Consider the following 27472-nt stretch of genomic DNA (forward strand, 5'->3'; position numbering starts at 1 on the left):
TTGTTTTTAGCAACACCGGTGGCCATTAAGTGAACTGCAGCACGAGTTATTGCTTGTGCTCGCACTCATGCAATGTACAAGAGACTGAACGTGATTCAGTGCCCCGATATACTCACGGCAAACTTATTTTTCACTCTTTGCTAAGAAGTGAAAGAAGATTTGCAGCGATATTCTGCAATTCACCGGCATCGTGTCGACAGATGAGTAATTAAAATTACACTATGATAGTTTGATTATAAAGTATATTTGAGACTATAGACTTCTAATTTTAATTAAAACTATAGTTCCCTTTGTTTTCTTTGTATGACACATTGACATTTCAGAATAGCTCAGCATTATCCTGAACATTGTATATGCATTCATTGCATGAGGTATTGAAGGAAGAGAGGCTCTTGGGAGTGCGCGTAAATGTCATCCTTCACATAAAAATCAGCCTACAGGCTTTCATAGACAACCTAGGAAGTCAGGGAATATCTCATTTTTTGTTTGTTTTTAAAAGGGTTAGTTCACCCAAAAATGAAAATTCTGTCATTTATTACTTAACCTCATGCCGTTTCACACCTGTAAGACCTTCGTTCATCTTCTGAACACAAATTAAGATATTTTAGTTGAAATCCAATGGCTCCGTGAGGCCTCTATAGGGAGCAATGACATTTTCTCTCTCAAGATCCATAAAGGTACTAAAAACATATTTAAATCGGTTCATGTGAGTACAGTTCAATATTAATATTATAAAGCGACGAGAATATTTTTGGTGCGCTCCCTATGCAGGCCTCAATGAGCCATCGGAATTCAACTAAAATATCTTAATTTGTGTTCCGAAGATAAAAGAAGGTCTTACGGGTGTGAAACAGCATGAGAGTGAGTAATAAATGACAGAATTTTCTTTTTTGGGTGAACTAACCCTTTAGGTCTTTCAGCTGTTCACACACTGGCAAAAAAAAAAAAATAATCTGAAAATTCTTACATATAGCCCCTTTAAAGGTGACAAAAATAACTTTGTTGTTATATAATCTGAGTAAATAATCCAAAATGTACCTTCAACAAAATACATATTAAAATATGATGCAAGTTTTACCTGATCTCAAATAAAATAAGCTCTCAAAGACAAGTGTCTTCACTCTTACCTGTGAACTTTCCCTCCGTAGAAGGGTTTGGTGTGGAATGTGACGGTGGCAGAGTATCCGCTTTTGGCGCAGCAGATGGAAACTTTCCCGCCCAGCTCCACCCAGGGCACTGTGAGGATGGAGCGGGCATAGGCAGAGGGCAGTGTGAACACATACTCCTCTTCATGCTCCAAGAGATGTAACACTCCTAACATAAAAACACAGGGCACAGGTCACACTCTGTTCACAGACTCACCGCAGCAATAGTATAGAGCGCGAACGGTTTCAGCTCAACTCCATACAAAGCAAACAGAAGATGGACAGCAATTCTGATTAACGTTGATCCCAGTGCTCTGCAGGCCTTTATAAAGCTCTTGTTTGTTGCAATGGATAAATTCAAGAAGCATACAAAGCTGGAATGAGAGTTTGAATGGCTTTGCTCTCAATAGAGGCCTCACTGAGCCTTCGGATTTCATCAATAATATCTTAATTTGTGTTCCGAAGATGAACGAAGGTCTTACGGGTGTGGAACGACATGAGGGTGAGTAATAAATTACATTATTTTAATTTTTGGATGAACTAACCTTTTAATGTCCTAATTGAACTAAGGCCTAATCCTGGCTTAATCTAAACCCCGTCATTGAAACCAGGCCTATTTTATAATGCAAACTGCAAACTACAGTTGGAATTTATTAATTAAAATAATTACTTGTGTCTATAACTCAGGTAAAATCTGAACAGTGCGAGCATGTTCACAGCAGTTCTCTCAGCGGGCCTGGCCTCTTTTTTATTCTGGTTACATAATGGACAGCTGTCTAGTGGCAAAATCTCTGTGGGCTTTCAGCCAGGTTTGACAACAGCACATCTGTTTCCCAGAGACAAGAGAGTTGGGAGGGGGATGTGCAGTTCAGCTCCCTGGCTCTCTGCTCCACAAGGGTCAAGAGTGTTGCAGCCCAAAGGAGTGCTGCTGGAGCAGTTCCTTGTGATAATACTGAGGCCAGATCTTCTCTGATGATCCCAGATGAATTCATCTGTGCTGACGCATGAGGAAACTACATTTGATGGAGCCGACATGGCTGATTAGCAGAGGGGACAGTCACCGTGTAAAGGGTGTTCAAGCACACTTAATTCAGTCATGATGTCAATTTGTAGGCGAACCTGGAAGGCTGATTGACAGTTGGTTCCATCAGGAATTCTTCAGCATTCATTAATCTTATTCAATGTTAATTTCAACATGTACTGATACATTTTAAAATCAAAAGTTGTATTTAACATTAGTTAATGCACTGTGAAGTAACACATATATATTTTTTTTAATTACAAAGATAATAAATGCTTTAAAAATATATTGTTCATTGTTAATGTTAGCGAATACATTAAGTAATGTTTAAAAATGAGACTTTATAGTAAAGTGTAACCAGAAAACTCTTCATGTCAGAGTTATTATAGTTAACAAAAACTAAAACCATAAAAAAAAAAAAACATTTAAAAACTATTTAAATAAAATAAAACAGTTAATCTTATTTCATTTAGCTTTTTGCCAAGGAAACATTTCTGAAATAATTAAAACTAAAACTGAAATAAAAATGAATAAAAACTATATAGACATTTTCTCAGTATCTCAGGGATACTAAAATAACACTGCAGTGCTTCATGCAGATCGTTTTCATATAATGAGCAGATCTGTGAAATAATTGGTGTTTTTTTATGCCAGTTCTTTTCACAAAATAGACTGAATGATTCATTGAACAATCAGACTGAATCACTTACAAAGAGCTCAGTGACTTAATGATCTGGTTGCAGTTCTAGGGTTAACAGAGAAAGAGTATCAGTGAATAACAACTTTGTCTGTTCTTCATCGTATGACTTCAGAAAAGTTATACAAATAAAAATATGAGCTGCCGTCATTATATGGAAAAAGAGCGTGACGATTCTTAAAAACATCTTTGGTTTTCCATAGATTTTGAGCAATAAGAGGGTGAGTAAATAACATAATTTTCATTTTTGGATAAAGTATCCTTTTAAATTCCTCTAAACTTCTTGCTGCTCCAATTAACTGTGTGTACATTACTCTGGGGGATTAGTGTTAGCCGTCTTATAAGTAATTAATGTTGTCCTAATTACAGGAGAGTCCTAACTGGTTAAGCACACCAAATGCTACCTTAATCCTGCATGATCATCAAGTGGACTCTCAATTTGCTTAGGTCAAGAAATTATCATGTTCAAAGAAAGAAAGAAAGAAAGAAAGAAAGAAAGAAAGAAAGAAAGAAAGAAAGAAAGAAAGAAAGAAAGAAAGAAAGAAACAAACAAACAAACAAACAAACAAACAAACAAACAAACAAACAAACAAACAAACAAACAAACAAACAAACAAACAAACAAACAAACAAACAAACAAAGAAAGAAAAATGTATCATGGTTTCTACAAAAATATTAAGCAGCATGGCTGGTTTCAACATTGATAATAAGAAATGTTTTTTGACCACCAAATCAGCATATTAGAGTGATTTCTGAAGGATCATGCGACAGTAATGATGCTGAAAATTCAGCTTTGCCATCACAGAAATAAATTACATTTTAAAATCTATTCAAATTGAAAACAGTTATTTAAATTGTAATAATATTTTACAATATTGCTGTATGTTTGATCAAAATATTGTCTTTCAAAAACATTATACAGTCAGCTTTTAAAGGTGCCCTAGAATTAAAAATTTAATTTACCTCGGCATAGTTAAATAACAAGAGTTCAGTACATGGAAATGACATACAGTGAGTCTCAAACTCCATTGTTTCTTCCTTCTTATATAAATCTCATTTGTTTAAAAGACCTCCGAAGAACAGGCGAATCTCAACATAACACCGACTGTTACGTAACAGTAAGGATCATTAATATGTATGACCCCAATATTTGCATATGCCAGCTCATGTTCAAGGCATTAAACAAGGGCAGCCAGTATTAACGTCTGGATCTGTGCACAGCTGAATCAGACTAGGTAAGCAAACAAGGACAATAGCGAAAAATGGCAGATGGAGCGATAATAACTGACATGATCCATGATAACATGATATTTTTAGTGATATTTGTAAATTGTCTTTCTAAATGTTTCATTAGCATGTTGCTAATGTACTGTTAAATGTGGTTAAAGTTACCATCGTTTCTCACTGTATTCACAGAGACGAGCTGTCCTTATTTCCATTTTTAAACACTTGCAGTCTATATAATTCAAAAACAACTTAATTCTTTATAAATCTCTCCAACAGTGTAGCATTAGCCGTTAGCCATGGATCATAGCCTCAAACTCATTCAGAATCAATGTAAACACCCAAATAAATACTGTACTTACATGATCCAAGGCATGCATGCAGTATGCATGACAAACATTTGGTAAAGATCCATTTTGAGGGTTATATTAGCTGTGTGAACTTTGTTTATGCAATGATAGAGTCGAGAGCTCGGGAGGGGGCGGAGTGCACGAGCAATTAAAGGGGCCGCAGCCTGAATCGGCGCATATTTAATGATGCCCCAAAATAGGCAGTTAAAAAAATGAATTAAAAAAAATCTATGGGGTATTTTGAGCTGAAACTTCACAGACACATTCAGGGGACACCTTAGACTTATATTACATCTTGTAAAAAAAAACGTTCGATGGCACCTTTAATTATTCTTAAACCGTTTTAGGTCTATATTCCTTACAGTGGCATAACGTCTGGGCATGCAAGGTATGCACGTGTATATGGGCCCGGGAGGATTGGGGGCCCACTATTACGGGCTTAACCCCAAAGTATACATCGGGCGTCCGCGTACCGTCCGCATCGTGAAATTTTCGTCATCAGGAGGGTTCGCGGACGTCCGTGCTCCCCGTCCGCGTGCAGCCCAATTTTTGTTGGCACGGACAGTGTGTGTACTGAAAACAGCCCTTGCGAGAGTGAATTGCAAGAATGAATAAAATGGTCCATGACATGTCTTAGCGATGATCTATTGTATTTGACCTCTATTCGCTTTTCTGTCATTTTTAAAGTGGGTTTCTGAAACTTATGCATGCAGTAATGTCAGTAATACAGAATTTTAAATGAGTCATAGGCTATTGGTTTTCTGAAAAAATGACTACGTCTGCACATTTTAAGATTTGAATAAATGTAACTCATACTCTTGCTGGGGTGGATAGATCTACTTTATATTCAACAAAATAAAATGCACATTAAATGTAATGGAAACAAATTAAAAGAAGAAACTTCTAGTAATAAATTTATTAGGAATAAAACATGTGCATTAAAATAGTCTGTGACAGAATAATTAATTCATAACTGTAATAATCTTCGGACTCATCGCATCTGAAATAATGCTATGATCATTCTGAAATTCCAAAGTCAAATCGGTCGAATTGTTCAATTGTTCGAATTGAAAAGCGGGTTTGTTTGACATTTTTGAAATAGATCTGCAATGCAAAGTAAAAATGATGGAGGAGCGCGTAGTAGGTCTACTGTAGTGCTGTTAGTGATGATATCTTATTCATATTCTTAGTCCGAAGTAGTTTTTTGCATATGGGCCCGGGGCTGACTTGCTACGCCACTGATTCCTTAAGTGTATTTAGGAATCATTTATCTGGCTTCATCTGCCATTTTGTCACAACGTGACAGGGGATTTCATTCTTCATGATGAACATGGCCAAAACAAGGTATCTTAATTAAATTAAGGCAGAATCTATTGGAACAATGCCAGAAAATGCTCCCTTTTCTGGCAGCTCAGTAGTTTTGGGATCAGAGCGAAGTGAGTGAGTGAAGTGAAACGTCAAGGGGAGAGTTTTTCAAACAGCAGTACATTTCTGTTGTTATTTCACTAGACAGATGGAGTTGTGATATAAGCAAGCACCAGTAAATATCGCAGGCCCTGAGGCGAACACCCATCTAACCACAATCAGCTGATCTGGAAACTGTATGCTCTTTGGACACACATTTGAGAGGATGGAGGAAAAACAGTTCTGCCTGAATGAGCAACCCTCAGGCTTTAATCAAACAGTAATGAACAAAACTCAATGATCCCAGCAGACAAATGATTGCCATAAACAAAACACAACTTTATGAATAAATAAATACTTCTAAGAAACTATATTAGCATTTTTTTTCTAGAAATATTTTGTTTAGTGTGAAAGCAATGACTTGTAGTAAGATCTTATGGATGGTTCTTGAGCATTGTAGCCATGCCCACTGTGAAATCTCATTGGTCCAAAATCCTGCTCTACTATATTAAACAAATACATTCTGATTGGCTGTGATTTGTCACTATGCATAGTACATTGTCTCTTTTATCTTTCTTTGTGAATTACACTGTATAAATTTATAATAAATTAATGTATGTAGTTTTGCGCAATTTTGATTTTATGCATATTTGTATTAGATATTCTGGTCAATAGCTATAAGACTATATCATTATTTTCATGTTATGGTTGATCAATTGTAACTTACCAATATTAAAATTATCCTATTAAAAAAAAAAAAAAAAAAAAACTACAAACAAAAAACAAATGTAAGCATCCCAACTGGGGTTATTATTGTTAACAAACAAACAAATTCCTTACTTGAAACAAACTAAACATTTACTGAAATAAAATAAAAAATAAAAAAACAAACTTATTTTAATTCTGGCAACATTCCTCATTTTAAAGTTTAATTTAAGTTGAAGTACTATAATAAATAAAACTGGAACTAAAAACTAAAACTAGACATATTTAAAAAAAATAATAATGAAAATAGTAGAGACACTAAATTACTAAAAATGTAAAATTAAAATGAAAAAAATATAAAAATATCTAATTCAAAATATTAACAAAAACTATAATAATATATCAATGATACTAAATTAACACTGATCACATCAAGCATGAAAAGAATATATATTAATCCTGAGATTTTGCTAAAGATTATTAGGAATATGACAACAAACAAATGAATATCCAATATTCACTGATACCAATAAATTAAAAGAAAATGTATCTGTATCTGTCAATATGGTACTAATATATGGTGCATCCTTATGTGAAATATTTGTCACACCAATAAAGCACATTAAAATTAAAACTGGTGTTAAAAGAGACTCAAACTCACCTTCTCCCACCATTGACACTCCTATGGACATGCCCATGAATTTGCTTTTAGTCCAGACATGGGTGTTGACACATGTCCTGCGCTCTTTGCACTCGCAGTAAAATCCAGAGACCGGGGGGTGGTGGGACACCTGTTCAGCCACAAAGCGTAGCCGATAAGATTCTAACCCCTCATTGGAGGTGGTCTGGGTGGAATGAGCAGCCGTAGGTGCTGGGCTTGAGCTGGTAGTCCTGAGGGGCCGCACCTTATCTCGCGGTACGTCCCATGTGCAGTGGAAGCTCTCCCCCAGAATGGGGTTGTAAGGCTTCTTGGCCACAGCACCTTTACGACCCTCGTGGAAAGCGGTCAGGTAGTATTCCACAAACCGGATCATGCGTTCCTCTGGCGTCACTCCAGACGTGATGGCCAAAAACACATCCGGGTGGGCCATGAAGTTGGCATACATCTCCAAAAGGGAGCGCTTCTCTAGGATAAATGTGGGCAGCACCACCTGAGAACAAAAGATATAGGCCTGCATTATTTGACCGATCTGTAGATACATACAGTTTTGATGGTATTTGAATTTGAGTGAGAAAAGATTTCACGGATGTTGCTGAATGTGGTCCCTGAATGCATTTTGTATCAAGTGAATCACAAAATGAATAAGTTTAGTCTGCAGATACTGCTGATATGCTGACATGTAATAGGAATTGAGAAATCCACATAAACAATTGTAAAATGTTGCAATACCAAATGTAAGGAGCAAAGACATTATATTATATTATATTATATTATATTATATTATATTATATTATATTATATTATATTATATTATATTATATTATATTACATTACACTGTATACTGGGGATTTATTGCGACTCTTTCTGTAGTTTACATAATTTCACCAGTAGATGGTGATAGCTGACTGTTTTTATGAGTGAGTGTTTTTTATGATTCTTCATTCAACCGATTCGCCCAAAAACATGGATTCTTTCAGGAATGAAACAAACGTCTCCCTGCATCCTAATGTGCATACTATCCAATCTAAATAGTATGTGAGATTACAATAAGTGTATCCCAAAGCATTGTATGTTGAAAAGAGTATGCCAAGTCTCCGATGGTCTTCTATTTCTGGTAGATTTTCGAAGTGTGGATCCGTGCACACTATAACTGCTAATACTGCCCACAACCCATTGTGCTTTAGGGGAGGACTGAGATGGTCCTCACTGCAGAACACGAGATCCTGGGGGCGAGGTTGGATCCAGATCCAACTCCACCCACTTTACATACCACTAAACCTACCCGTCTACACCCCCTGATCCCTAAACCTACCTTGTGTTCTGCAGTGAGGATCTACTGGGAGGATTCAGTTCAAAACTACAAAAATTAAAGGTGCCCTAGATTCAAAAATTGAACTTACCTCGGCATAGTTGAATAACAAAAGTTCAGTATATGGAAATGACATACAGTGAGTCTCAAACACCATTGTTTCCTCCTTCTTATATAAATCTCATTTGTTTAAAAGACCTCCGAAGAACAGGCGAATCTCAACATAACACAGACTGTTACGTAACAGTCGGGGTGTACGCCCCCAATATTTGCATATGCCAGCCCATGTTCCCAACATTATGAAAGGCATTACACAAGGGCAGCTAGTATTAATGTCTGGATGTGCACAGCCAAATCATCAGACTAGGTAAGCAAGCAAGAACAATAGCGAAAAATGGCAGATGGAGCAATAATAACTCAATGAGATCATGATATTTTTAGAGATATTTGTAAATTGTCTTTCTAAATGTTTTGTTAGCATGTTGCTAATGTACTGTTAAATGTGGTTAAAGTTACCATCGTTTCTTACTGTATTCACAGAGACAAGACTGTCGTTATTTTCATTTTTTAAACACTTGCAGTCTGTATAATTCATAAACACAACTTCATTCTTTATAAATCTCTCCAACAGTGTGTAATGTTAGCTTTAGCCACGGAGCACTATCAAAATCATTCAGAATCAAAATGTAAACATCCAAATAAATACTATACTTATGCGATTAGACATGTTGCATGACGAACACTTTGTAAAGCTCCATTTTGAGGGTTGTATTAGCTGTGTGAACTTTTTTTATGTTGTTTAAGGCAAGCGCAAGCTCTTGGGCGTGGAGCACGAGAATTAAAGGGGCCGCAGCCTGAATCGGTGCATTTATAATGATGCCCCAAAATAGGCAAAAATTAATTAAAAAAAAAAAAAGATGGGGTATTTTGAGCTGAAACTTCACAGACACATTCAGGAGACACCTTAGACTTATATTACATCTTTTAAAAACATGTTCTTCGGCATCTTTAATAAAGTGTTAAAAAACTCCAAACATGGTGGATGTGTGCAACAAAAGGTTAAATAGAGAGGTTTAAATAAGTAATCAACATTTAACTTCTTCAGGAATGAATCACCCCTACTCCTACTATACTCTGCTGTGAATTTGTTCTCAGCTGTTTCTGTTGGTGAAGCCAAAATAGACAAAGCAATATTGTGTCTAAATTTACTCTATTCTTGATTTTTTTAAACTTGTGTATAAAAACAATATACTTGCAATTGTGCTGTTTTTTAAATATTATCAGCATAACTGCGATTACCCATGGCACTCACATCTGTGCCAATATTATATTATTTCATATTATTTAACTATGCGATGTGATGTAATGTGATGTGATGTGATGTCAGTCTAAACGCACCTATTACTGGTGCTCAAATATAATATAATAACTGTATGCTTGTCTTTGTAACACAGATTCTGACCCCATGGATTAATGCTCTGTCCCTTCCCCCTGAGGCCTACAGTACACGTACACACATCACTGAACTTCATCATCTGAGCTATCCAAATGACTGCTCAAATCCTGCTGAACTATAAACACAAGCCCAGAAGGAAATGTCCACATAAGAGAGACTAAACATAGATGCCTCTGTAGGTAGTAGAGAGAAAAACGTATATCAGAGCCAACACCGAGACATTCCCGAAGCGTAATTAGGACAATGATATCATGACACCTCTCGACACGCTTGTATCGGTCAATTAGATTCCTAATCACAAGGACGAATAGGAACATCAAATCAGATAACATATACTGTTAACTGATTACGTAAAGTATAATTATGAAACTGAATTTCCCCTGAGCTATGATTATGTCAATAATATTCCTTGCACGTACCATGGTACTGTAACAGTGTGGTTAAATCAAATGAAGGAGAATTAGTCTTTAATAATAAACCAAAATACTCAGGAGGTCATACAAATATGCAGAAGACAAGAACCGACAAGAGATCAAACTAAACGGATATATATATACACAGGACTAAACAAGCAAGTTGACAATGGGCAGGTGGACACAATAAGTTACTATGGTAACAGTACACACTAGAAAACTAGATCAACTAAGTTAGACAGGAAATGAACACAGGAACTGAGAGCACAAAACTAAGCCAAAACAGAACATAACCGTGGCATGTACATTCTCAATCAGTGTTCAAGACTGGACAATGTCAATGGAAGACTACAATACATAGAAAGACGTATGAGATCGTGGAAATGAGGCACAAAGCTTTCACTCCAGTTATCCACAACTAGATCACCTGAGCACTATCTAACACATTTATTTCTAAATAAAGACATAACAAACACCTTTGTTTTTTATAAACAGCAGATTATACTAAACATTTTGCATTTTTAAAATAAAAAAAACAATATTTTAGATCTTTCAATCAATATTCAAATCAGTTGTGATTAACTGCTTATCAGTATTCAGTTGTGATTAACTGCTTGTTCATTTATTATTTCTTAAAACTGAATAAAAAACACTAATGAAATATAATAAAAATATATTAAATAAAAAAACAAATATATACAAAATAAAATTATATTGGTATACAGTGGGTACGGAAAGTATTCAGACCCCCTTAAATTTTTCACTCTTTGTTATATTGCAGCCATTTGCTAAAATCATTGAAGTTCATTTTTTTCCTCATTAATGTACACACAACACCCCATATTGACAGAAAAACACAGAATTGTTGACATTTTTGCAGATTTATTAAAAAAAGAAAAACTGAAATATCACATGGTCCTAAGTATTCAGACCCTTTGCTGTGAGACTCATATATTTAACTCAGGTGCTGTCCATTTCTTCTGATCATCCTTGAGATTGTTCTACACCTTCATTTGAGTCCAGCTGTGTTTGATTATACTGATTGGACTTGATTAGGAAAGCCACACACCTGTCTATAAAAGACCTTACAGCTCACAGTGCATGTCAGAGCAAATGAGAATCATGAGGTCAAAGGAACTGCCTGAAGAGCTCAGAGACAGAATTGTGGCAAGGCACAGATCTGGCCAAGGTTACAAAAAAATTCTGCTGCACTTAAGGTTCCTAAGGCCGTGTGTCCACCAGAGCGTTTTTTTCCAGCTGCTAGCGTACTTTTTCAATTGTTTTCAATGGGAACGCCGCGTTTTTTAAACGCCAGGAGCGTAACAAGGCGCTGGCCGTCTTTTTCACGCTCAAGCGATGAGAGCTGGGCGTTTTTTTACTGGTCGCCTCGAGTTGAAGTCTGTTCAACTTTGAGTAAAACGCTGCGCTCATCACTGTCATTTTTTAGCCAGCAGTCCAATCAGAATGGAGGAGGGGCGGGACAAATAAGACACCGGCCAACTGTCACAACATTCTTGGTGTACAGGGACATCAACAAACAGAGAACGGAACAAAATGGATGAGAAATTAATATTGGTCTCCGAACATACATAGCAAGTAATTCTACATTGTGTCAACATTTTTAGTCTGAAACAAATTACCTGCAAAATCAGTTATAAGTAACCGTGCCGCAGATATTCCGTATCATAGCAACAAAGCGTCTCAACGGAAAAAAACGCTGTGCTGCAGAAGTGCTCTCAAGCGCTCACAGATATGCGTTTTAAGCAGAGCACCTAGGGTTTTTAGCCAGCTAAAAAACACCTAAAACGCCTATCTTTGGTGGACACATGGCCTAAGAGCACAGTGGTCTCCATAATCTTTAAATGGAAGACATTTGGGACGACCAGAACCCTTCCTAGAGCTGGCCATCTGATCAAACTGAGCTATTGGGGGAGAAGAGCCTTGGTGAGAGAGGTAAAGAAGAACCCAAAGATCACTGTGGCTGAGCTCCAGAAATGCAGTTGGTAGATGGGAGAAAGTTGTAGAAAGTCAACCATCACTGCAGCCCTCCACCAGTCGGGGCTTTATGGCAGAGTGGCCCGACGGAAGCCTCTCCTCAGTGCAAGACACATGAAAGCCTGCATGGAGTTTGCCAAGATGGAGAAAAATAAGGTTCTCTGGTCTGATGAGACCAAGATAGAACTTTTTGGCCTTAATTCTAAGCGGTATGTATGGAGAAAACCAGGCACTGCTCATCACCTGTCCAATACAGTCCCAACAGTGAAGCATGGTGGCAGAGGATCTCCAAATCCAGGTGTGAAAAAACTTGTTGCATCTTTCCCAAAAAGACTCATGGCTGTATTAGATCAAAAGGGTGCTTCTACTAAATACTGAGCAAAGGGTCTGAATACTTAGGACCATGTGATATTTCAGTTTTTCTTTTTTAATAACCTGCAAAAATATCAACAATTCTGTGTTTTTCTGTCAATATGGGGTGTTGTGTGTACATTAATGAGGAAAAAAAAATTAACTTAAATGATTTTAGCAAATGGCTGCAATATAACAAAGAGTGAAAAATTTAAGGGGGTCTGAATACTTTCCGTACCCACTGTAAATTAATACATTTTACTGGTATATAAAATCATTGTGTATTCAAAAATATTCCAAATATCTGTGCGTTTATGGCATGTGCATGTATGCCAAAATTTCCAAATCATAAAAAGCTGGAAAACCCATCCTTTGTTCCCTGAGATTGAGAATGGATAAACAGTCTTGAGTGGTTCCTGTTTGTATGTGAAAAGGAAGAATAATTTATACAAGTAGGGAATGGCCAAATTCTTTCAGCACAATTAACTTGATGATTAGTTTGGGTGGGACAGCAACTCTGTGTTTGTGTGTGTGTGTGTGTGTGTGTGTGTGTATGTGTGGTTCAGGTATAACCTATGTTATGGCAACAAAATGGAAATTTTTTTGGTCCCCATGAAGAAAACAGCTTGTAAATCAGATTAAGTGATGTTTTTTGAAAATCAAAAAATGCATAAAGTTTTCTGTGATGGGTAGGTTTAGGGGTAGGGGATAAAATATACAGTTTTTTACAGTATAAAAATCATTATGTCTGTGGAAAGTCCCCAGAAAACATGAAAACTCAACATGTGTGTGTGTGTTTGTGTATGTATATACCCGTGTGAGGTCCATGCCCAGTTTGAGTTGGGACAGCAAATGGAGGATGATGCTCCTCTGGTCATCCAAGACTCCGAGGTCTTCCTCCTCATTATCTTCTGTGTCTGTGATCTCCTCGCTAGAGTCCACCGATTCTGGACTGGAGTTCTGCAAATCACACACAGGATAATTTACAAATGTTACTAAACAAAGATCACTTGTGATTTACTATTAAATATATTTTTAAACCTAATTCCTGTGGCATGACCCTTCATCTGTGGCATGCTATGAAAGCTCATTTCCACCCCAAAAAAAATAAATAGATAAATAAATAAAAATCAAATAATGCTAAATAATGGTAAATTCTGACATAGGCCACATTCACAAATGCATGTATACCCTGTATTGGCTTTTCGTGTGTAGTTTTCACTTTCGGTAACTTACAGTGACAGAGATATGGGACATTTCAACACTCACACCAATAAGTAAATATGGTTGTCAATCCCAAAAACTGACAGTGTGAACTTAGCCAGAATCAGATACGAAGGCTACATTCACACTGTCAGTTTTTAGGATTGACAAACGCATTTGCTTAAAAGTGGCAGTCTCGAAATGTCCCGTTCAAACAGCAACTTACAGTAGCGTCTGGAATACTGTCTGTATGAACGTGCAACGGGAGTCAAGAAATGTCCTGTATTCTCCTACCAGTAACCATAGCGACAGTGACAGTGAAGTAATAACAAAGATGGCAAAGTAATATCCAAAAAAACTGAAAAGTCTTAAAACTTTTGATATGCCAAGAGTCCAATCGAACCACGAGTTCATCCATCAAATCTTCATTAAATGACAGCAGCTTTTACATCTGGTTGGAGAGCGGAGTATTTGAGTTGCGCACACAACACAAAACTGACGGGAACGGCTGCGTTGGAGAACAGATCTAAAACCTTCAGATGACACACAGCTCATATCTCTAGCGCTTTAAGTTACCAAATACAAAACCACACACAAAAACCTGCAACACACGGTAGACACGAATTTGTGCAGAGCGTCTCTCTCACACTGTATGGCGTGAAAGACAACTTGTTGTCCAGTGTGGTTCCATTCACAAGGCATGGGTTTTATGAGAATGTGGTTGTGAGTCTTGAACATTTACGGATGTGAGTTCCGTTATAGAATGCGGTTGTCACTTCTCTAAATAACTGTACTGTGTGTGAACATAACTCTATCAATGACTCAAATACAGGACTGACAACAGTATTCTGCTGCTGTGTGTCTGTGGCCTAAATCTTAATTATTAAATAAAGTGAAAATATTATACACCAAGTCATAATTATGCCTTTTTACAGGTATTTCAAAATTATGATTTACCAAAGCATGATTATTTTTATTTGTATGTGGCACAAATAGGGTTCCATACCATGCTGTCATTCACCACAGACAATTTTGACGTTTGAAGGAACTCGATTATGTAATTTTTTTTCTTGAAAATAGCTTTCAATATTCCTTTAACTACAGAAATGCAACTAAAAAGAGAGAACACGTTGCAGAAAAAGATCAGTTTTATTTTTAAATGTAATTATTTTAATTTAATTTAAAGTCGTCATAGTTATATTTAGTTTGCCTATATTTGCATGTAAAACTGTTGAAAAAAAATCTGATTATATAAAATATTATATAAAAAAAAATTCTCTCCAAATTAAATGCTCTTTGGTTGCAAGGCAACTCTGCATTTTTATGCAGTCTTGGGTGGCTAATGTAGTTGGTTCCTCCTGCAATCGCTCATGCAAAAACGTTACATTGTTCTTAATGCATAATGTAGAGAAGTGGTCCAGAAGCGCCTGCCCCAAAGCATCATGGGAAGTGCATAAAAAGCCCCTTCCTCTAAGGGCTCTACGTAGATAGTGTTGACAGATGAGCGGAGCAGATCACATGATCCTCTCTCAGTGGATCACTCCTTTTTCTTTTCCAAGGCACACGAATGTGAGTAACTGAGGGGCAGCAGATGGGATCTAAATATTACGATATGATTAGACTGTAAAGTAAAACAGTAGGGTTTTGTGGACTAGCTGTAATCCCCGAGGTAACACTTACGACTGGGCACATACCATTGCCAGTGGCGTTATTGCTCAATTTTATTAGATTCTCTTACAAACCATTTATCATTTTTTTTTCCCTTTCCTTCTGCAGTCTCTAATAATGGTAAAAGGGAATATTGTGTTCCCAGAAAAAGTACGGGAGCTCATCGTGCCGGATGGAACGCCCTCATTTCGAGCTGCAGCGATCCACCTGAATATTTCATAGAATAAGTGCAGGGCACTTTCTCCTTCCCTCTACGACATCACAGATATGATTAAATAAACACATGCGAATGAGGTCACATGCAAGGTCACACATCCAGCGTGACCACAAATCTATACACACAAATGCATCATCAATACTAAATACCATGTTCCATGCTGGCATGTTGCTCAATCCGCATCCTACTGTCCTTGTATGTTTTGCAAAGGATCATGTCAAGGACACTCACAATTAATTTGTGTCCTCCTTTCTCTGTGGAGGCTCAGTTGGGTGGTTTTGTTTTGTTGGACTGTTTGGTAGCTACAGTAACTAGACAAAAGTTGGATGCAGAAGCTGTTTATGTAAATCAAATCAGAGCTAATTAAATACACCGAGATTTTGAAGATGCAGCGAAACGAAGGGGAAAAAGCAAGAAAAAGTACTTTGAGGTTTCTTCTAGAAAACAATCAGATTGAAAGGAAAGAAAATGGAGAAATCTCACATGTCTCCTTTAAAGTTTCAGAAGAGATCATAATGTCTCAAGCTGTGCTCAGATTTACCCATATACCAACTTCTGCAATCAAAAGCCAGAGAAATCAATATGAACTCAAGTATTTCTCATCAAACTGTCACAAAAACAAATTATCTAGGCATTACTATCACATTAATTTTATAGCTCTATTACTCTCTGTTAAAAATGGTCTCAAGACAAATTTTAACTAAATTTCTCCTAAGACAAATTTATTGAGAAACATCTGAGACAAAGTTATACATAAAATATTTTATACATACATTATAAATCATATCTAAAGAACACCATTTTGTCTCCTGAGTTATTAAAGAGCAACCTCTGAGCAAGGATGTTTTTTCTCTGGGAGTCTTCATAGGCTAAAAACTGGCACAACAATAGGACCAATTGGAAAACATTACAACAATGAATGAAGTTTCCAACTTTCCTCACTCCCAGCAATCCAAAGGTTCACTCCTCCCTCTCGCCAACATGATAAACATGCTACCCTAATGATTAAAATGAACTCAAACTTACATTCATTTCAGAGCTGGTTCAGAAATGCGCTCTTGGGTGTTCATCTCATAGTTTCACTATGGTGGGATCCAAAAAAAACTCTCTCTTTCACGATCTCTCACTAACTCTGACACTCTTATCTTGCTGCCCAGCTGTCCCTGAGCTGAGGAAGCGCTGCTCCCTCCCACTTTGCCAGCCTGTACTCTCTCTCTCTCTCTCTCTCTCTCTCTCTCTCTCTCTCTCTCTCTCCCTCTCTCTCCCTCTCTCAGGCTGATGCCACACCACAGATCGCTTGTTTAAAATACAGCTGAACTTCATGAGCTTTGTTTGCTCAAGACTATGGAGAATGGAGATACAGTGAGGAGATGGAAATCATGACTGTTAAGAAGATTAAAATTAAGAGCCCCTCCCACCACATTCACTTTCATAAGGCCGGAACACACCAAGCCGACGGTCGGCCGTCGGGCAGTTTTTCTTCGTCGGCCGACTAAGTTTCCTCGGTGTGTTCTGCACCGTCGGCTGAAGTTGGTCCTCGTCGGCTTTGTTTCGGCCGATTCGAAATGTTGAATCGGCGTTGGACCTCGTCGGGCCGTCGGGCCATATGATCATTCTGATTGGCTGTTCAGCTAGCGAACCAGTGCATGAGAAAAGAAAAACGGAAGTGACGAAGCAAGTAAACGACGAAGTCAAGAGGGAACACACATTGTTTACCTTAGGTACGTGAAAGACATGGCTATCTGGAACGAGGCAAGTGAAGACGAATTGATCAACATGATCCAGGAAAGGCCGGGTTTGTATGACATTACGGAAAAATGTTATGTCAACCGTGTGCTGAAAGCTGAACTGTGGCGTGAGATCGAAAATAAACTCGTCATATCAGGTAAGATTTCCTTTTTGGCAATTGAGAAAGCTTGTTTGTAATTGTTCAATAGTCCATAGTAAAACTAATATAACCATTTTAGTGTTTTGTGTGTACCAAACTAAGTTTGTTTATGGAAACAGACAGTAATTAATATGTGCTGTGCTAGCATCTCATATTTCATAATAATATTAAAGTTAATCAAATTGTTAATAATATAATTAACAATACAGCAAAAAGTAACATTTGTTGGCATAACAAATACTCATTAAAGTGACAAAATAAGCAGCCATAACACTTAATGCTTACAAAATTTTACTTTGTCCCTCAGAAAAGAGCTCAAGAAGCGGTGGGATTCATTGCGAACCCAATACATGCGTTATAAGAAACAAGGACCCTCAGGAAGTTCTGGAGCTCAGAAGACTGGCAGGCAGCAATGGATCCTGAACCGCCTGCAGTTTCTAGAGCCTCACACAAAAAGGAAGGAGAGCACTTCAAATCTAATGATCATGGTAAATAAACAAATATATTTATATTTATTTATTTATTTATTGTTTAATTTCAGAATAAAATAAACATTTTGCTTTTTGTAAGATGGCAAGTGCTTCTTTAAAAGAGTCTATTCACAAGTAACTCCGCATATTAAGTCAAGCCATTACATTAACTTGTCACATTTGTATCTTATGTTTTTTAAGGAACCTGCGGCTGATAGTGATTCCTGTTCACCCTCAGATGGTACCAACAGTGACACCTGGACTGGCACCCATGAAGACCCCAGCTTCAGTGATGCTGACCTACGGTCAAGTACACCCTTGGCTGAATCCACCATCTGTGGAACTGAGTCCACAGCCATGAGAAAGGACCATTTGCAAAGCTCCAACATAAAACCAAAGCCTCCAGGGAAGCGCAGGAAGATGCAAGACGAATCCTCCAGCGAGGAATCCACAAACTTGATGCGCACCATCGGCAAAACTCTGGAAAAGTTGGCATCACAGGAAAACACCAATGATGCCATCTCAGCTACTGCAAAAATCTTGAACACAGAATGCGGAATTTGCCACCACATCTACTGCCACATTTCCAGCATGAGGTTGATAATTGCATTTTCAAATATTCAGTGGGCCACAACCATGCACTGGATGCATCTTCCAATCAGTATACACACTTGTAATTTTTTATGTAGCAAAATTGTAAACAGATATTGTAGCATTTAGTAAATATGTCACGCTTAGTTGTACGTTATATTAGAGTACTTATGCAAAGTTTATATTTCTGTACATTTTATTTATTTTAAATACCAACTGTTGATATTTTTCTGTAAATTACCTTAATGCTATTTTTGCACATTTGAAAATAAAACACTGACTTTGTGTAAAAGGTACTTCACTGTTCTTTATGTAAAAAAAAAATCACAAAACACAATGATGTAAAAATATAAACTTTATTTTGCAAATTCACACCATTGTTATAAAACATAAACCAAGGTCAAGGGGGAAAGAAACAAGTTTGCTACATGCTTATATTTTGCCCCACTGAAAGGGCACTGCACCGGTGTCCGAATTAAAGTACTGGCACAGTTTATCCCTGAGCTGTTTGGCGTGTGTTGTACTGTTGGTTGTGCGTGGCAGAGAGGCCTGCTGTAGGCCAGGGTCTTCTCTCCATCTTCCAGGGACAGTGTCATGATCTTGTTCTTCCTGGTCGATTCCTGCCATGTACACTTCACAGCACTCTTTGCGCAGAAAGTTGTGCAGAGCACAGCAAGACAAAACAATGTCCTCCACTTTGGCAGTGCTTTGAATATTAATGGTGGTTAGTAGGACGCGAAAACGATTTGCCAGGATGCCAAATGCATTTTCAACCACCCTTCGAGCTCGCGAAAGTCTGTAATTGAATATGCGTTGCTCTACAGACAGCTTGCGGTTGGGTATGGCTTCATGAGGTATTCCTTTAGGGGGAATGCCTCATCAGCCACAATGCAGTAAGGGGCCAGCTGGTCTGATTCAGGAAGTGGTGCAGGTGCAGGAATGTTGGATGTTCTTTTCTCCAAGGCATCCTGCAATGAGCATCCCCCAAACACTCCACCATCTGAAATGCGCCCGTTGCAGCCCACATCAACATACAGAAATCTGTAGTTGCTGTCTACCAGTGCCATAAGCACTATTGAGAATGTATGCTTGTAGTTGAAGAATTTAGATCCAGATCCTGGAGGGGACGAATGTTAATGTGCTTTCCATCCAGAGCACCCAGGCAATTTGGGAAATGCCACTGATTCTGGAATCCAACGGCTACTTGCTGCCACTCTTCCACTGTGTCTGGGCACTAAAAAACAATATAATTAAAAGAAATTAGTTTAACTCGTCAGACCATTAATAACTCAGTGATTTTGACATTCTTGAATTAACCCTGCAAAGCCCACTTCTGCAGAATTACAACATCACTTTCAAAAATTTAAAAAAAAATGCCTGCAAATGTTTTTTCTCTCAAGATCACATTTACATAGTTAATGGGTTCTATTGTTCGTCCTCACAATGCTATTGGGTTGAAGAAGTGTTTATAGGTCAGCATTAGGCTCTTTATGTTTTGGATTTTGGGGGGAGATGCCTGTTGCATTGTTCAGGGACAGGTATGAATGGTCTTGAATATGAACCTGTAAGTGCTCTGGGGGGATGAATGTGTTCTTTTAGTATGATAAGTAGAGAGCATAATAGGCCAGCCAGACTGTATTGTTTGAATGTAGTAGTGGAATTTTATTTGCATTGAAATTATAATTTGATGGATAATACTTAGATCTCTGCCCTCGACACATGGTCTACCATCCTGTCTATTCTTTCAGTTTATCTACTACAATATAAGACCCTAAAATTACCCTTATTAAAATGTAAAAAAACTGAAAAATCTTTAATTTCTACATCAGAGGCCTCCTAAAACAATATCTGAGAGATCAAAAAAATTGCTCATTTTTGGGCTAAAACAAAAAACATTAAACAGATACATGTATACCTTTAGGTATTTCTCTTTTAAGACTTGGTAGATTGCTGCACAGGTTTCAGGAACAAATTGCTGAATTGTGGACATTCCCACCCGGAATTGGTAAGAAAGGCTCTTGAAGCTTTCTCCTGCAAAGATTACAAACACATAACTCCACTATTAATTTTCCACACCTTTTACAGAGTCAAATCTAACACTTTTAATGCATTTGTACTACACTACATTAAAGCAAATATTTTTTTTTATCAGTTATTAAAGACATTGTGCTACAAACAACCATAATAATGTTTTATACATTGTGTCTTTTTAAAGTAGGCTACAACTGGATACAAAATAATAAAATTCTTTTCACTTTTATAATGCTTCATAATACACCAAAATAAACACAACTGAAAAGGTGTTTTAATGAAATGTTCAAACAACGAATAACCTTACCTGTTGCCAAGAACCGTAGTGTAATCATCAGACGTTCCCCCACGGAGATACAATCCCGGTAGTTCGTGTTTGTTCTCTGTATGATTGGACTAATAAGTTCTTTTAACATGTGAAATTGAGTGGGAAAAAGCCGAGCGAAATTTTTTAAAACCACAAGTTTCCTGTAACTCGAGCTCTCGACACAGGTTCGGGGAAAGCACCTTGGGCCTGTCTCTGGAGTATCCATGGTTTCACCCATTTAGTGCGCTTTCTCCGTATTTTTCTCATCCGCTTCTTCTTTTCCTCTTCCACAAGCAAAAGACCAAGGGCTGACAAAGCCAGTGCCATTTGCAACGTGTCGGACATTTTTGAAATAACACGAATCCGTATGTGATGAGCGAGAACTGGTTTTTCATGCACCTTTGTTTATGTTTTGTATCCCTGTAGCTCTTCCGGTCTCCCTAGCAACGAACCATAGCAACGAACACAAACTACTGCCACCTGCTGGCATGGAAAGGCATTTCATCTCACGCAGGCGCAGAACGGACGTGCTATTTGGCCGTCGGCTGTCGAACGTCGGCTTGGTGTGTCAGGGCAACTTTGGACCCAGACGCTGCCGACGCCAGCCGACGCCAGCCGACCCCGCAGTCTGCTTTCGTCGCCACTAGTTCGTCGCCGTCGGCTTGGTGTGTTCCGGCCTTTACATGCATTACCTCTGTTTCTCAGAGCATGCACACAATGCTGAAGACAAGTGTAGTTAGCTTAACATGTTGGAAAATTCAGAACAATTTCAGTCTGAGTAAAGATAAATTATTAAAATTGAACTTTTCACAGTGCAGGTACATTTATTTAGTGTGTCCAGTCACTTCCAGTTCTATCTGCAGAAATCAAAAAGCCCCTTTAGTTACTGTACTAATACTAGTCTACACACTTGCACTAACCTGAATTTTTACAAGTCCCCAATAAATAAACAAACCCTTGGTGCATTAGAGATGTACTGTAATGCTTTTAAAAAAATAGCATTTCAATAGATTCCTGTGATGGTAAAGCTGAATTTTCAGCATCTTTACTCCTGTCTTTAGCGTCACATGATCCTTCAGAAATCATTCTAATATGCTGATTTGGTGCTCAAGAAACATTTCTTATTATTAAAGTTGAAAACGGTAGTGCTGATTAATATGTTTATCGAAACCATGATAATTTTTGTTCAGGACTATTTGATTCAAAGGTTCAAAAGAACAGTAATTATTTTAAATAGAAATCAAATCAAAGCTAACTGAATACACAGAGATTTTAAAGATGCACTGACATAAAGGGATAAATCAAGAAAAAGTACTCCAAGGTTCAAGCCCCGCACATGACATGCAGGAAAAAAAAAAAAAAAAGTCAGCTAAATCGTGCGCACGATTTACTAATTTGTTCCCTCAATTTACTAAATCATGTGAACGATTTATAAATCGAGGAAACAAAATAGTAAACTGTGTGCGCAATTTAGTAAATCGAGGGGAAAATTAGTAAATCGTGCACATGATTGACTTTTTTTCACTGTATGTCATGTGCGAGGCTCCGTATCTAGAAAACAATGAGATTGAATGGAAAGAAAATGGAGGAATCTCACGTCTCCTTTAACCCCGGTTTCACAGACAAGGCTTAAGTTAGTCCTAGATTAAAATGCATGTTTGAGCTGTTTTAACTAAAAGCAACTTGTACAGACATATCTTATGTCAGTGCCACTGTTTTGTCTCAAGATGCACACCTGTAATGTTTTTTGTAGCGGACATTTATAAAAGCTACTTAAATGACATAATTGAACTAAGGCCTAATCCTGGTTTAGCCTAAGCCCTGTCTGTGAAACCTGGATTTAAAGTTTCAGAAGAGATCTTAATGTCTCAGGCTGTGCTCAGATTTACCCATATAAAAAGAGATTTCAATATAAACTCAAAATATTTCATCATAAATATCTTTACTGTCATTTTGGACTAATTTAAAGCATCCTTGCAGAATGAAAGTATTATTTTCCTTCAAAAAGAAAAAAAGACTCACTGACCCCAAACTTTTGAATGAGTCTATTAATCATTGTGGTGTCAAAAAAAAGAAAAGAAAATCCAGTGTCCGCCATGTTAGTACAGTAAGTTCTATCTATCTATCTATCTATCTATCTATCTATCTATCTATCTATCTATCTATCTATCTATCTATCTATCTATCTATCTATCTATCTATCTATCTATCTATCTATCCATCCATCTATCCATCCATCCATCCATCCATCCATCCATCCATCCATCCATCCATCCATCCATCCATCCATCCATCCATCCATCCATCCATCCATCCATCCATCCATCCATCCATCCATCCATCCATCCATCCATCCATCCATCCATCCATCCACTAAACCTGTCCCAAAAAATAAAAATTCTGTCATCATTTAGTCTTTCTTTACTCTTCTTTCTTCTGTTGAACACAAAAGACATTTGACGGTAGCCAATGACTTCCATAATAGGAAAAAAAAAAAAATTCTATGGAAGTCAATGGCTACCGTCAACAACCGTCTGGTTACCATCATTTTACAAAATATCTTCTTTTGTGTTCAACAGAAAAAAGAAGTTCATACAGGTTTGGAACAACTTGAGGGTGAGTAAATGATGACAGAATTTTCATTTTTGAGTGAACTATCCCTTTAAGAGTGTGATGTGTTCAATGTAATTTCAGATGATGTGTTTAATCCTCATGTGGTCCCATGACATGGTCTGATCCGCACATGATTCCACAGGAACCTCCTGAACCTAGTGTGTGTATGTGTGACTATGTTCATAATGTAATACACTAGAATACTGCATATACTGCACAGTATACACTGAATACTGCCTACTATTTATTTAAAAATTGTATGTGAAATATTTGAAAAACTGTTCATTGGCAATCGATTCAACAGTAGTACGCTATATAGTTACAAGACCTCATATTATCCCCACATATAATCTTAGAAAATGAAAAGGTCTATTTGGATTTTTAATCCAATTTTCTCTAAAAATGCTAACAAACTCTTGAGAGTGCAATCAAATCATGACTGACATTATCAATTTTCATTGGTTTTAATAAAAAAGGCACAAAACTCATGATCTTAAGTCTGAAATCTTAGAATCAGCCCTGCTTTATACTGCAGAAATACTAAGAGCAGTATTGTCAGAAAACAGCCTTAGTGTATGATGAGCAACAGAGGAAAGAAAAAAAGGGAAGAGAAAATGAGAAAATCCCCTAGTCAGAGGATTAAGTGTGGACTATAGACTTCACATTGGCCATTGGTATGATCTCAGATTATACTCTGCTATGTCTTGTGCATTTAATATACAGCAGAGAATAGAGTTCACAAACACAACTCAAAGTACATCTCTGGCTCCAGGCTTTGGCTTAGCATACAGAGATGCTTTTTATACAGAATGCAATTAACTCTATTATACACTCTAGATGAAATACTCTATTATACACTCTAGAGACGCTTGTGTAAATGCTTTGACTTTAAATAATAGGAGACACTGTTTGCGGAACCCTTCCTTTTCAGGGCCCGATCATAAAATCAGCTGACAGCTTGGTCAGGTGACCTGACATCATGTTAGAGTTCCTGAGAAAACAGCACAGGGTTGAGGGAAAGCAGTGTTTTGAAACAGCACCACCTTCATGAATTAATAATCAGCGGCAGTGCGTTGTCTTCAGGGACGCGGTTAACTGGAGTGCCTACGCACTGAGAACAGGATGAAACCATGCTGCTATGACAAAGAGCCTTTAATGAACTCTACCATGTTGAATTAAAATAGCAGTACAACTTTCTGCAGAAACAAACAGATTGCAGGGGTGAATACAATGATAATGAACAACACAAATGCAAACAAAGAAGTCAAACCATTTGAATTCACAATTTCAAAATTATCAAAAAAAGTATGTATATATATATATATATATATATATATATATATATATATATATATATATATATATATATATATATATATATATATATATATATATATATATATATATATATATATATATATATATATATATATATACACTAGTAGCATTAAACTGAAGGGTACAAATAATGATAATAAATATAATAATAACAATAATATAAATCTTAAAATAAACTACAAACCACATTTTACTTTTTACTAGGGGTGTAACAAATTATCGTGTCACAATATATCGCAATGCAAAAAATGCAACAATATCATATCATGGAAAGTGACAATATGTGTTGTGCATAGTTCACCCAAAATGAAAATTACTGTGTGACAAAAAAAAAAAAAATTTAAGTTTTCAGAGTTTTAGTGTCAGTACTACATTAAACTACTATATAATGTTGAATATAATGTATAATAATGCAATGGGGGATGTAGGTCCTGATAATGCCAAATGTCTTGTTACCAGTAAAAAGTGACCTACATTATTTTAAATCTGTATTTCAGCATTAGAATCATGAATATTTTTATTCTAGTGTCACTTTGCATTAGGTTACCAGCACCAAGTCCAAGCCTATACATTTCTACTCCCAATGTAATGCCAAATGTAGCATTTTAATCAACAGTACATTTTTTGTTATCCTTTTATTTTACCACATGTCTTGGAGTATCACAATAATATTATATTGTGAGTTCAGTATCGTGATATGTATCGAATCGTGACATGAGGGTATCGCTACACCCCTACTTTTTACAATTTAAAATATTACAATATTATTTTACATTGATAAATTAATAGTAATAACAATAATAAACTTCATTTTAATATTTTAATTTTAATTTTACATTACAACAATAAAAATAATAATAATAATCATTATTTTAAATAAAACGTATAACTCACATTATGAAATGAATGTTTTTCTCCAAAACACGTTGGCCACAATTATTGGCACCCTTTTATTCAATACTTTTTACAACCTCTTTTTGCCAAGATAACAGCTCTGAGTCTTCACCTATAATGCCTGATGAGTTTGGAAAACACCTGACAAGATATCAGAGACTATTCATTCATGCAGAATCATTCCAGATCCTTCAGATTCCCAGCTCCATGTTAGTGCTTCTTCTCTCCCACTAATAGGATTCAGGTCAGGGGACTGGGATAGCCATGACAGAAGCTTCATTTTGTGCTCAGTGACCCATTTTTGTTTTGGATCACTGTCCTGATGGAAGATCCAACCACGGCCCATTATAAGATTTCTAGCAGAAGTGGTCAGGTTTTGATTTTTTATCTGTTGGTATTTGATAGAATCCATGATACCATGTATCTGAACAAGAAGTCCAGGACCTCCAGCAGAAAAATAGGCCCACAACATTAACCCTTTGAGCGGTACGGTCCCACATATGGGATTTAAACGTTCAGCGACGTCACATAACTGCCAGATTCAAACTGTGCTTTTGTAGATTGTAGATTTAATCATTTTAGTAATAAATTGCCAAATTTAGTAAAATATTCCAAGAAAATGTACTCAATCAAGTAAATTATTAAAAGTGCATTTAGATATTTTAAAAATGATAACACTTTACAATAAGATTTTGTTTGTTAACATTAGGAACTACATTAGTTAACATTAACTAACAATACTTCAACAGCATTTATTAACCTTAATGTTAATCTCAACATTTACTAACTAATGCAATTTTAAAATCAAAAGTTGTATCTGTCAACACTAATGCATTGTAACATGAACATTAACAAAGGTAAAAAATATATTGCTCATTGTTAGTTCATGTTAGCCGATGCATTAATGTTAACAAACGAGTCCTTATTGTAAAGTGTTACCAAATAAAAAAAGAACAACTGTAATAATAGCTAGTGTTTATGGGAGTTTAACTACAAAAAGCCTTTAATAAGCCATTAATGGACCTTGAATGTCTGCATTCTTGTAAACCAAAACTACTCGAATCAAAATATGAACCAAAACGATAAATTGCTATGATTCCATCCCCACTAACACCTGTCTTAGCTGTGGCCCAATATGTCTGGTGAACTGACCGCTGTTCTAATTTCCAGGAACACAAATTCAAACCCTGCTCTGTTTCTGAGAATGTTACCTTTCTGCCCCAACAGTGACGAGGACAGATGTTTGCCTTCTACTCACACACACACACTCAAACACCTCACCCGAGAGACACAAAACACCCATACACACAACAATTGGAATCTCGACAAGGATTTGCCGCGTTGCCTCTCCTGTCAAACATCTGGGATATGTATGCTTGATGGGCCATGTCTCATAGCTAAGTTTTGTTTTTCTGTTCCCTGCAGTTTTGCTGCCTTATTTTTTTCCTCTGACAGCGCAGAAGAGCGAGCTGTCAGACCATGAACAGACAGGAAAGAAAGGCACGCTGGTCCACAGACA

The 27472-nt window shown here is 36.9% G+C and overlaps 1 protein-coding gene across 1 annotated transcript in view; it reads right to left on the reverse strand.

Moving 5' to 3' along the window:
* osbpl10b (oxysterol binding protein-like 10b) overlaps positions 1-27472 on the reverse strand; it is a 69445-nt gene that overhangs the window by 6310 nt on the left and 35663 nt on the right. Inside the window, exons 7-9 of the mRNA XM_067404745.1 lie at positions 13547-13693; positions 7209-7698; positions 1128-1314 (exon numbers count right to left, since the gene is read on the reverse strand). Of these exons, the coding sequence (XP_067260846.1) occupies positions 1128-1314; positions 7209-7698; positions 13547-13693 (824 nt within the window). The remainder of the gene's footprint in view (positions 1-1127; positions 1315-7208; positions 7699-13546; positions 13694-27472) is intronic.

Source organism: Chanodichthys erythropterus, chromosome 2 (assembly GCF_024489055.1).
Source record: "Chanodichthys erythropterus isolate Z2021 chromosome 2, ASM2448905v1, whole genome shotgun sequence".
NCBI classification, from domain to species: domain Eukaryota; kingdom Metazoa; phylum Chordata; class Actinopteri; order Cypriniformes; family Xenocyprididae; genus Chanodichthys; species Chanodichthys erythropterus.